The sequence below is a fragment of the Oncorhynchus kisutch genome, linkage group LG5 (genome assembly GCF_002021735.2).
Source record: "Oncorhynchus kisutch isolate 150728-3 linkage group LG5, Okis_V2, whole genome shotgun sequence".
NCBI lineage: Eukaryota > Metazoa > Chordata > Actinopteri > Salmoniformes > Salmonidae > Oncorhynchus > Oncorhynchus kisutch.
The window spans coordinates 9,969,854-9,982,669 of NC_034178.2; the positions used below are offsets into that span (position 1 = coordinate 9,969,854).

General features: G+C 45.7%; 1 protein-coding gene across 3 annotated transcripts in view; it reads right to left on the reverse strand.

The window, feature by feature from the left end:
• Positions 1-12,630, reverse strand: part of LOC109890615 (nck-associated protein 5) — a 176,993-nt gene extending 164,363 nt beyond the window's left edge. For all 3 annotated transcript variants that reach the window (XR_004209943.1, XM_020482563.2, XM_020482564.2), the window contains exons 1-2: positions 12,456-12,630; positions 3,072-3,180 (exon numbers count right to left, since the gene is read on the reverse strand). Coding sequence is in view for 2 of the 3 variants with exons in the window: in XM_020482563.2 (XP_020338152.2) it covers positions 3,072-3,134 (63 nt within the window). In the remaining variant the exon portion in view is untranslated. The remainder of the gene's footprint in view (positions 1-3,071; positions 3,181-12,455) is intronic.
• Positions 12,631-12,816: the final 186 nt, after the last annotated feature.

A 12,816-nucleotide genomic window follows, 5' to 3' on the forward strand; every position in this document is an offset into this window, starting at 1 on the left:
AGTCTGGACAGCTCCTGGACAGTCTGTGGTGCAACGTGGCGTTGGTGGATGGAGCGAGACATGATGTCCCAGATGTGCAGTCCATGGCATCAATGCCTTCCTCTTGCAGGAACTGATGACACACTCCAGCCACATGAGGTCTAGCATTGTCTTGCATTAGGAGGAGCCCAGGGCCAACCGCACCAGCATATGGTCTCACAAGGGGTCTGAGGATCTCATCTCGGTACCTAATGGCAGTCAGGCTACTTCTGGCGAGAACATGGAGGGCTGTGCGGCCCCCCAAAGAAATGCCACCCCACACCATGACTGACCCACCGCCAAACCGGTCATGCTGGAGAATGTTGCAGGCAACAGAACGTTCTCCACGTCTGTCACATGTGCTCAGTGTGAACCTACTTTCATCTGTGAAGAGCACAGGGCGCCAGTGGCGAATTTGCCAATCTTGGTTTTCACTGGCAAATGCCAAACGTCCTGCACGGTGTTGGGCTGTAAGCACAACCTCCACCTGTGGATGTCGGGCCCTCATACCACCCTCATGGAGTCTGTTTCTGACCATTTGAGCAGACACATGCACATTTGTGGCCTGCTGGAGGTCATTTTGCAGGGCTCTGGCAGTGCTCCTCCTGCTCCTCCTTGCACAAAGGCAGAGGTAGCGGTCCTGCTGCTGGGTTGTTGCCCTCCTACGGCCTCCTCCACGTCTCCTGATGTACTGGCCTGTCTCCTGGTAGCGCCTCCATGCTCTGGACACTACGCTGACAGACACAGCAAACATTCTTGCCACAGCTCGCATTGATGTGCCATCCTGGATGAACTGCACTACCTGAGCCACTTGTGTGCGTTGTAGACTCCGTCTCATGCGACCACTAGAGTGAAAGCATCGCCAGCATTCAAAAGTGACCAAAACATCAGCCAGGAAGCATAGGAACTGAGAAGTGGTCTGTGGTCCCCACCTGCAGAACCACTCCTTTATTGGGGGTGTCTTGCTAATTGCCTATAATTTCCACCTGTTGTCTATTCCATTTGCACAACAGCATGTGAAATTTATTGTCAATCAGTGTTGCTTCCGAAGTGGACAGTTTGATTTCACAGAAGTGTGATTGACTTGGAGTTACATTATGTTGTTTAAGTGTTTTTTTGAGCAGTGTATAAAGGGACATAGCGAGAAAGAGACACAGAGAGAGAGACAGACACAGAGAGAGATGGAAACATAGAGAGACAGATACACAGAGAGGGATGGAGACACAGAGAGTGACAGAGAAAGAGAGACAGAGACACAGAGAGACAGAGACAGAGAGAGACAGAGACAAAGAGAGTGACAGAGACACAGAAAGAGACAGAGAGAGACAGAGACACATAAAGGGACATAGAGAGAGAGACACAGACAGAGAGAGACAGACACAGAGAGAGATGGAAACAGAGAGAGACAGAAACACAGAGAGGGATTTGACACAGAGAGTGAAAGTGAAAGAGAGAGACAGAGACACAGAGAGACAGAAACACAGAGAGACAGAGACAGAGAGAGACAGAGACAAAGAGAGAGACAGAGACACAGAAAGAGACAGAGAGAGACAGAGACACAAAGGGACATAGAGAGAGAGACACAGACAGAGAGAGACAGACACAGAGAGAGATGGAAGCAGAGAGAGACAGATACACAGAGAGGGATGGAGACACAGAGAGTGAAAGAGAAAGAGAGAGACAGAGACACAGAGAGACAGAGAGAGACAGAGACAAAGAGAGAGACAGAGACACAGAAAGAGACATAGAGAGAGGGAGACACAGAGAGAGACAGGGACAGAGAGAGACAGAGACACATAAAGGGACATAGAGAGAGAGACAGACAGAGAGAGACAGACACAGAGAGAGATGGAAACAGAGAGAGACAGATACACAGAGAGAGATGGAGACACAGAGAGTGAAAGAGAAAGAGAGAGACAGAGACACAGAGAGACAGAGACAGAGAGAGACAGAGACAAAGAGAGAGACAGAGACACAGAAAGAGACATAGAGAGAGGGAGACACAGAGAGAGACAGAGAGAGACAGAGACAAAGAGAGAGACAGAGACACAGAAAGAGACATAGAGAGAGGGAGACACAGAGAGAGACAGAGAGAGACAGAGACACATAAAGGGACATAGCGAGAAAGAGACACAGGGAGAGAGAGACAGACACAGAGAGAGATGGAAACAGAGAGAGACAGATACACATAGAGGGATGGAGACACATAGAGTGACAGAGACAGAGAGAGACAGAGACACAGAGAGACAGAGACAGAGAGAGACAGAGACAAAGAGAGAGACAGAGACAAAGAGAGAGACAGAGACACAGAAAGAGACATAGAGAGAGGGAGACACAGAGAGAGACAGAGAGAGACAGAGAGAGACAGAGACACATAAAGAGATACAGAGAGAGACATAGATCTGCACCCCCGCACATTGACTCAGTACCGGCACCCCGTGTATATAGCCTCGTTATTGTTATTTTATTGTGTTATATATATACTGTATATATATATATATATATATATATATATATATATATATATATTTTATACTTTTGTTTATTTAGTAAATATTTATATTTAGTAAACTCTATTTATTGAACTGCATTGTTGGTTACGGCCTTGTAAGTAAGCATTTCACAGTAAGGTCCACATCTGTTGTATTCGACGCATGTGACAAATAACATTTGATTTTATTTTATTTGACACAGAGAGCCAGGGAGAGAGAGTGAGACAGAGAGAGAGAGACATAGAGAGAGAGTGAGAGAGTGAGAGAGAGAGAGAGAGAGAGAGAGAGAGAGAGAGGGAAAGAAAGAATGAGACAGACAGACAATGAGAGAGAGAGAGAGAGAGAGAGAGAGAGAGAGAGAGAGAGAGAGGGAAAGAAAGAATGAGACAGACAGACAATGAGAGAGAGAGAGAGAGAGAGAGAGAGAGAGAGAGAGAGAGAGAGAGAGGGAAAGAAAGAATGATACAGACAGAGAGAGAGAGAGAGAGAGAATGAGATGGACAGACAGAGACACAGACAGAGACAAACACAGAGGGAGAGGAGCTTTCCACTTTGACTTACCACCAAGCTGCTGTCCAGCGACAGTCTCTTTAGCTGCTCCCTCCTCTCCAGGTGTCTGTTCATGGTCCTCCTCTTCCACTGCAGCCCGCTGCCACGGCCCTGGGAGCCACTGTGGGAGGGGAGGAGTGGGGAGAAGAGGGGAGAAGCCAAATATCACTCTTTTGTACAGGAGAGACATTACCCTTGGTCCTCCCAGTTGGCTGCTGGGTACATCAGTAGTGAGGCTGTAGTACGTTAGTAGAGCTCAGAGTCCATGTTATATTTTGCGTCTTTGAAGCTGAGAAGGCGGCACCGCCACGCTCCCTCTCTCTCTCCTTCTCCCTCTACCTCACCCTTTCTATCTCTCCCTCTTTCCTGGCTGCCCGCCCTATCTCTCGCTTTTTCCCTACCGCTTCTCTGGCTCTGTTATTGTTGTGCTGCCCGCCTGCTCGCTCTGCTAACCTGATAGCAACCGGAAGTGTTGGAGAGAGGGAGAGGGAGAGCCTCACTCCACTGATCATCCCTGAGTTTATATGTTTTCTGTCCCCCTCCCTTCTCCTACTCCATGTTTTCATAGGCTTCTCCAAACAGAGCTGGGAACCAGCGCGACCGGGCCAATGCAGGCTAAGAGAGAAAATAAACACTTCACTTCACGCATACTACTCCTCTACAAAGAGCAGGCTCTGTGCCTCTGCTCAGCCCTGCCACAGAGTAAGCACACAACCTCCTCATCAGTGAAGCGCCCGGGTCAAAGGTCGCATAGTGACCGCCAAGGGTTAGGGACGTTCTGTCATGACCGCTGTATAGTATGTAATGTATGGATTCTGTGTGTGTGTGTGTGTGTGTGTGTGTGTGTGTGTGTGTGTGTGTGTGTGTGTGTGTGTGTGTGTGTGTGTGTGTGTGTGTGTGTGTGTGTGTGTGTGTGTGTGTGTGTGTGTGTGTGTGTGATTACAGTATGTTACGTATTCTAGGAGCCACTTCAAAAGAGAAAATCTCTCTTTTGATTCAACAGCAACTTACACTTGAGTCTGTGTAAATTGCTTTGGGTACTGAATACAATTCATCTCTTTTAATGCTGAATTATTCCAGGTTTATTTGCCTCGCAGACTGTCTTCTAACCACATCCCCCTGGTCCCAAGGCCCTCTGTCTCTGGCTTGTCTGTTCCACCCTGTCTGAGACTTCAATGGCTTGACTACACTTGTCAGTCAGTATACTACTGACGTCAAAATGCTACGCTACATCCAATGTCAATCTCCCATATCCAAAAGTTTCAGTCAATATACTGCTAATATCCAGGTAGCATTTCACACCCACACAGAAATTGTTCATCTCAAACCCAATTGACTACTCACTGCTCTTACCCCAGCACCGGTGAAACTGGTTGAGATTACATCATTACACCCAGAAACTGGTTGAAATGACGTCATTATGATGACATGTCTCTGGTCAGCCCATTTTTGCTGTTCTACATCTAAACGTGGAAGGAAGGGGACTGATCAACGACAGGACAGGGCGTCATGCAGGCTTACTCTGGTTATGCCACCAGCACAGACGGTTTCTGTTCTTCTTCATTTCTCCCTGATGATCTTACATTCAGTAGTTTTGACGTCAATCAAACCTGGGTTCAAATACTATTTGAAATGATTTCAAATACTTTAGCTGGATTCCATTGAGCTTGCCTGGAGCAACGGAACCAATAGAATTGTCACAAAACTACAAAACCTGTCCCATCTGGCAGGCTACAACAAATGTCCAAAGTAGCTGAAATGATTCAAATAGTATTTGAACCCAGGTCTGATTCCTTTGTGTGCCAGGACATTACGTTCAGCTGTAATTCTCATTCCATGTTAAGATTACATTTCAGTTAGTGCCTTCTCTCTAAAGACTAGAATGGATGTAAAGCCCCCGCGCTTCCTGCGGACGCCCAGATAGGGATTGTGGGTAATCAAGAGCAAATGATTCAAATGGATTAACGTTTGAACTTGACTGCCCTGACTCGAAAAACATAATAGATTAACCAGTCAAATGCAATGACACCATTTCGCTTGAAGGTAGGGGAGGGGAGTCCGGAAATTAGAACCAGAGAATACATTTACGCTGAGCGGTGAGAGCCTCTAATGGAGCCGTGCAGCTTATGCCCAGTCTTCATTGAAATGAATGGGGGGGGGGGCATTTCACGCTCGGCAAAAGTTACGGTTGTGGTGTAGCAGTTCAGTAAGGTTGTATAGAAACAGGTGGTCGATAGGAGGTCGTGAAGCTGAGCCAAACACATTTGGAGTCAGATACAGTATGAGAATGGGAAAGGTAGGGAAACGCGATAACGTACAATGACAAAACCTAATGGTTGAATAAAGCAACTGACTCTCGATCTTGGATAAGCAGCTTCTGACATGGTCAAGTTCGGAGAAATATGTGCAACTGGCCAAAAGCAAAGGAGAGAAAACGCACGAGGCAGGACGTCCGTCTGCAGGCCAGTGTCCTACATCACCAGCTGAATGGTGAAAAGACTACAATAACATGTGCCGATGTAAATGCGCCACGTGATATTTTACAAAGACGTCAGATTCAAACGTCCGTGGTAACGTCAATGAAAAGGCCAAGTGGTTGGAAATGTCCCCAAAGGAGCTCAGGGATATTATTTCATACAATTACAATGCCAAGGGTCGTGGGTTCGATTCCCGCTAGGGCCACCCATATGTAAAAGGTATGCATGCAAGACTGTAAGTCGCTTTGGATAAAAGGGTCTGCTAAATGGCATATAGTATTATTAAGTGTATTATTATTATAATTGTATGTAACAGAGGTGGTTCAGTGAACATACACTTCTGTGATGAGTAACCGTTTTGGTGTGATTGGCACATTTGGGATAGTCCTGAAGAATTGGTTATAGACTTTAGCTCAGAGGGCTAACACTGTCCTGAGACCTGGGTTTGATACCCAGTCTATCCCATATGCTGTAGAAGCTGATGGGGTCTCACCAGTCTGTTTATTGGCCAAGGGAACTCAGCAGCATAAATAGGCCATAGAGTACTAGGAACAGATTACGGCGGTGATGATCTCTGGCCCACGCGATCATCATGAAATACAATCCCACGGGGACCTCCCTATCCTCATCTCCCGATCTCCTCATACACCACAACCCCTCCTTTCTCTAAATGATTTACACCAAACCCAATTACCACTGTGTAAAACCAGTCTTCTGTTGGGGGCGGCACAGAGACAACAAAGAGAGACACACGTCTACGGCCATATTACGCGCTCGTCCCAGCCGGTAAGACAGTAAGTCAGCCAGCCAGCAAGTCAGCCGGGTTGAATGGATGCAATCAAAGGTCCACGGACAATCCTGACATCTGGGAGTCTTTGTGTACACCCCTAATTAGATGCCAGGGTGGAGGTGGAGGGTTATGGAGGGGGGAAACCACTCTTTTTAACATCTGCTGAGGGAGAAACTAGGAGGGGGGGGGGGTGCTTTTGGGGTTGCACGGGGGTGGACTAGAGAGGTGAGAGGCTGGCTGAGGATAATGAGAAAAGAAAATAGCATTATGATCACTTATATACAATTGTAAATAGGTAAGCATCACTTAAATGACATATGCACTGTGATAGGTTATTGTTCTGTGGATGCACTGATCCATCAACAGATGTAGGATCTTGATCTAATCATTATTTTGTTGCTGAGAATTTTCCTTCACAGCAGGAAATGCAAACTTGTAATTGTATTCAATGTTTAAGAAAAAGGCATCCAAAGTTTACAATTTCCACTTGAAAAATGTCAGACTTGATTTGCCCTAACGAAAAATGTATCAACCCTTACACAAAATGTCCATAAATTATAATCTACATAATAATTCCGGTTGCGGCATTTTCCTGCTGTAGCAACCTGGCTCAAATTAAGATCCTTCATCTGTATGGTGTTCTGCTGTTGAATATCAGAAAATTATAGACATTGTCTAGGTATGTTATTCATTCAGGTTCTATTTGATGGTGAATTTGGGCTATCTTAAGTATCAGCTTAAGTATTCACATACACTACTGTTCAAAAGTTTGGGTTCACTTAGAAATGTCCTTGTTTTTGAAAGAAAAGCAATTTTTTGTCCGTTAAAATAACTTCAAATTTATCGGAAATACAGTGTAGGCATTGTTAATGTTGTAAATTACTATTGTAGCTAGAAATGGCAGATTTTTTATGGAATATCTACATAGGCGTACAGAGGCCCATTATCAGCAACCATCACTCATATGTTCCAATGGCATGTTGTGATAGCTAATCTAAGTTTATAATTTTAAAAGACTAATTGATCATTAGAAAACCCTTTTGCAATTATTTTAGCACAGCTGAAAAATGTTGTCCTAATTAAAGAAGTCATAAAACTGGCCTTCTTTATTTAGACTAGTTGAGTATCTGGAGCATAAGCAATTTTGGGTTCGATTACAGGCTCAAAATGGCCAGAAACAAATAACTTTCTTCTGAAACTCGTCAGTCTATTCTTGTTCTGAGAAATGAGGGCTATTCCATGCGAGAAATTGCCAAGAAACTGAAAATCTCATGCAACGCTGTGTACTACTCCCTTCACAGAACAGCACAAACTGGCTCTAACCAGAATAGAAAGAGGAGTGGGAGGCCCAGGTGCACAACTTAGCAAGAGGACAAGTACATTAGAGTGTCTAGCTTGAGAAACAGACACCTCACAAGTCCTCAACTGGCAGCTTCATTTAATAGTACCCACAAAACACCAGTCTCAATGTCAACAGTGAAGAGGCGACTCCGGGATGCTGGCCTTCTAGAAAGAGTTCCTCTGTCCAGTGTCTGTGTTCTTTTGCCCATCTTAATCTTTTCTTTTTATTGGCCAGTCTGAGATATGGCTTTTTCTTTGCAACTCTGCCTAGAAGGCCAGCATCCCAGAGTCGCCTCTTCAATGTTGACGTTGAGACTGGTGTTTTGTGGGTACTATTTAAGGAAGCTGCCAGTTGAGGACTTGTGAGGCCCTCTCTTTCTCAAACTAGACACTCTAATGTACTTGTCCTCTTGCTCACGTGTGCACCGAGGGCCTCCCACTCCTCTTTCTAGTCTGGTTAGAGCCAGTTTGCGCTGTTCTGTGAAGGGAGTAGTACACAGCGTTATACGGGATCTTCAGTTTCTATGCCAATTTCTCGCATGGAATAGCCTTCATTTCTCAGAACAAGAATAGACTGATGGGTTTCAGAAGAAAGTTCTTTGTTTCTGGCCATTTTGAGTCTGGTGACTCACAAGTGTGTGTCAGAGACAGTGCTGCCCTTTGTACCCATACAGTTAAACATTCAACTACTCTTATTCCCATTTCTCCACTAAGCAAAGAACCGTACACCAATAAGGCCGCTTTATAGAGGGATAGATCAAACAGAGATATCCATTGGTTGTTGTCGCTTGAACTCTAAACCCCAAACTATTTCTATTGGAGGAACAAACATTTTGGCTACAAATGATTACACCCACAATCACCATTACATTTTGCCATTTCCTCTGAGCTGAATACAAGTGAACGTCTGATAAATGTTTGGTGTTGTGTGTTGGCAGTTGAACATTATTGGTCATAACACATCACGAAACACAATGACCGACTCGGTCGGCAAACACCATCTGGTCTCTCAGTGCCATGTAAATTCTCAGAGAGAATGATTCCAGACATGCGTTCTGTTGCATGAGTTCTCAATTAGCACTTTCATCTATCACATAATGCAATGAAAACAAGAGGAAAATGGACTCTCACGTCGAAAGAAAAACCCAATTGGCGAGGTAGTACATGTGTCCCAAATAGCACTATATGGGGAATATGGTACCATTTTGGATGCAGCCTGGATCAATACCACCCCCCCAAAAAAGAAAAATGAGCTTGCCAGGAAGTGTCAGTCAGCCTGGGATGGATAGCGATGGTTGACATTGATTGGAGCACCGGCCCTTGCCCCGGGACCCTATTTATATTGTCTGTGTGTTTGAATGGAGGAGGGCTATAAAGGAAAGGGGGTCAGGCTGGAACCCGGAACCACCCCCCAGCCAAGGCCTCGTTTTGTGAATGATTCATCCAGATTGCTCAGGCAGGGTGCAGAATGAATGGGGAGGATAATTATACATTGGAGATTTGAGAGAGAGGAGTCTAGGCTACCTCCTAATTCCCAGATAGCTATTACTTTTCAATCATTGAGAGGTGGGAGGTAAGCATGATGTGAATGTGAGGGTATAGAAAGAGAGAGATTGCTTTGGCAATGTTAACGTATGTTTCCCATGCCAATAAAGCCCTTAAATTGAAATTGAATTGAAAGAGAGAGAAACAGAGAGAGAGAGAAACAGAGCGAGAGAGACACAGAGAAAGAGACACAGAGAGAGAGAGAGAGAGAGAGAGAGAGGGGGACACACTGAGAGAGAGAGAAACAGAGAGAGAGAAAGACAGAGAGAGAGCGAGCGCGAGTGAGAGGGAGAGAGCAAGTGAGAGAGAGTGTGAGAGAGAGAGAGCAAGTGAGAGGGAGAGAGCAAGTGAGAGAGAGAGAGAGCAAGTGAGAGAGAGAAGAGCAAGTGAGAGAGAGAGAGCAAGTGAGAGAGAGCAAGTGAGAGGGAGGGAGAGAGAGAGAGAGAGAGAGAGAGTGAGAGTGAGAGAGAGCGAGAGAGAGAGAGAGAAAGAGAGCGAGGCAGAGAGAGAGATTGAGTGAGCGGGAGAGAGAGAGAGGGAGAGAGAGAGAGCAAGAGGGAGGGCGGGAGAGGGATGGAGAGCAAGAGGGAGGGAAGGAGAGCAAGAGAGAGAGAGAGAGAGCAAGAGAGAGGTCCATCTGTGTGGCAGGCTAGCAGCACAGATGGCGTATGATGATCAGTCCAATATGTCCTCAACCTCCTGTCTCTTTAGCTCGGGTAGTGCACTACTACTGACCAGAGCCCATTGGGCTTTGGTCAAAAGTAGCACACTACCTGAGGAATAGGGTGCCATTTGGGACAAGGTTTGTGATAGACAGACAGGCAGACAGACAGGCAGGCAGGCAGGCAGACAGACAGACAGACAGACACGGACAAACGGACAGACAGACAGACCAAAAGTCATCATGGTATTAGAGATAAGTACAAAAAGTTCAATTATCTCCAAGATTAAACACTTATGTAATTTTAGTTTGCTTAAAGATGTACATTGTCATTGCTCTCTACAAAATCTGCCAACCACTAGCTTCCCTAAGGCGCCCTGGTCAAAAGTACTGTTGTGCACTATCCTGTAAATGGAATAGGGTGTGATTTGGGACACACCCAATGTGTTTACTCCCTGTTGCTGCCCTTCTGTATCACTGTACTGTTTTAACGTGCTGTTGTGGGGGTGAAGCTTTAACTGGGCTATAGCTACAGCCTTTCTCAGCAAGGTGTAACAATGACAGTGGCACTGTTAAATGGTAAAGGTCAAAGGTACAAGCACTTTGAAATTGTCTACAGGCTGATATGTGTAAAAAGTAGCAAAGGATGTATGTGAGACCTTTGAATGTGCATGCGTGTGTATGTGTGTGTGTGTGTGTGCGTGGCTGGGAGGGGGGGTTGTTGTGTGTGTGTGTATGTGTGTGTCCACAAGGCCAGGAGGATTGGATATGGAAAAACAAACAGAGCTAGGCCAGGGCCAATGAGACAGCTGAAGGAGACAGACAGCAGAGACAGAGAGCTGAGTGAGGAACAACAGGTTGTACACAAAGCAGAGCTCCCTATAGGGTCTAGTTAACACATGGGGAGTGTAGGGGGAATTAACTGGAGAAGACAGGAAGTGTCATCAAACAACGTGCCCATGTGATCAAGGTGTTCCACAGTGTGATTTATACACACCCACACATTCTGTAAATACATATGATATATACACACTTACACACACACTTACACACACACTTACACACACACTTACACACACACACACACACACACACACACACACACACACACACACACACACACACACACACACACACACACACACACACACACACACACACACACACACACACAAACGCACACACTTACACACACACACACACACACACACACAGCTGTGTGAGATACAGGATGGGTGTGAGTTATTGAGCAAGTCATGTGCTACGTGTGAGCTCACTCCTAAGAGATGAACAGACAGACATTTGTTACATTCCGATCCGCATTCTATCGAGTGTGTTTTTATTACAACCCTCGCCCGACGCCCTTTCTAACACGTCGTCAGTCGGCTCAGGGTTTCACACCTAACGTAGCTGACCCTATTTGTAGGGGGGGGGAAGAATTGTTCATGTTGTGTTGCCTTTCAACAGGTTGAATATGGGAGTGTTGCTGTGCTGTAGATGTCTCAGCCAGAGACACACACACACGTGACACATTTCAAATGAAATATGCTTGCTCTGTTAAGAAAAAGCCTAGGAGCATCTGGCAAAATGAATGGACATATTTTTGCTCTGCGCTCATGTCACGTGCAATAAAACATGAACTGCAAATACTGCATTAAACATGACATAGGGACATAATCTACTGTAACTGATAGAAATGTATTTGAATTCTAATGAATATCCTTAATTTCTGCGACAGTGACACAAGACTTCAAACTCCCTTCAAAACTCACAAACTCATTGCTGGTCTATGGAAGAAAACGTGTTGTGTCACTGCGCCACTGCACACAAGTTCATTAGGGTTGCTTGGGTTAAAACTTTTCATCAAAACAATGAGCGTAATGTCATCGTCTAGCTCATCAGGGATTCAACGCTGCAGAAACACATTTCCCTCCACCGATCGCACCCCAAACACAGGCCCTTAGGAAGACCTTATTACATCCTGAAACAAATCAGATGGGTTTCCTGCCTTCGGGCTAGCGCTGGGTTCAAGTAGTGCTTCAGAATCATTTCAAATGCTTTAGCCGGCGCTTGATGAGATTTCCTGATGCAATGGAACCAACTGAAAAGTCCCACCCACCACCTGGCACTCCATGCAAATGCTCCAAGTGTTTGAACAATTTTAATAGGATTTGAACCCAGGTCTGCTTGGGACTTTCAATCACAATGTCCAGCATGTGTAGCCTAGCCCCAGCTGCCCTGCTGACAGGAACATGACTGGGCTGCGGTCTGTCTCTCTCATCATGGCAGCTGGTTAGGAAAAGAAACAGAAAAACACTGAAGTCCAAAGGGACACTGCATGTATCACACCAAGCTGTGTGAGCACAGGGATCTTCCAAGCCTTGTCTATGTTAATACATAAATTATTATGCCTGCTGGGTATGTGGCCACATTTGGAATGTGTGTAAGCAATTTGATCCTGACCTGTTTGCGCCTCTCTCTCTCTCTCTCTCTCTCTCTCAAATGCAAATTATCGCACCAATTACCCATGGCCCTCTGTGTCCGTGTCAACGTGCGTCAGAAAATGAGCATCTATAACTTACGTCTTGCCTGGCAAATCCTCTGCTTCACTCAACAGGTTGGCAGCAGCCTCTGATAAGTCTACATCAGACGTTGTAACATGGAATTCCCTTTGAAGGTGGCTGGAAACATGCTCCTTTGGTAAATTCCCAGTGAGGAGTAGAAATAGCAGGGGAGACTGAGCGAACACACACTCACTCTGGCTTGCCAGACTGGTGCTCTGCAAACACCCTGCTACTTGTAACGAGGGAGGGAGGAGGGAGGGAGGGGGTGGTGTGGGTGAGAAGAAGTTCCACATTACATCATGTGCAGCTGTTGACAGGCCAGTGTTTATTAACTAACTGTCATGAGCCATGGGATCTGTTGCTGCAGGATTCACACCCC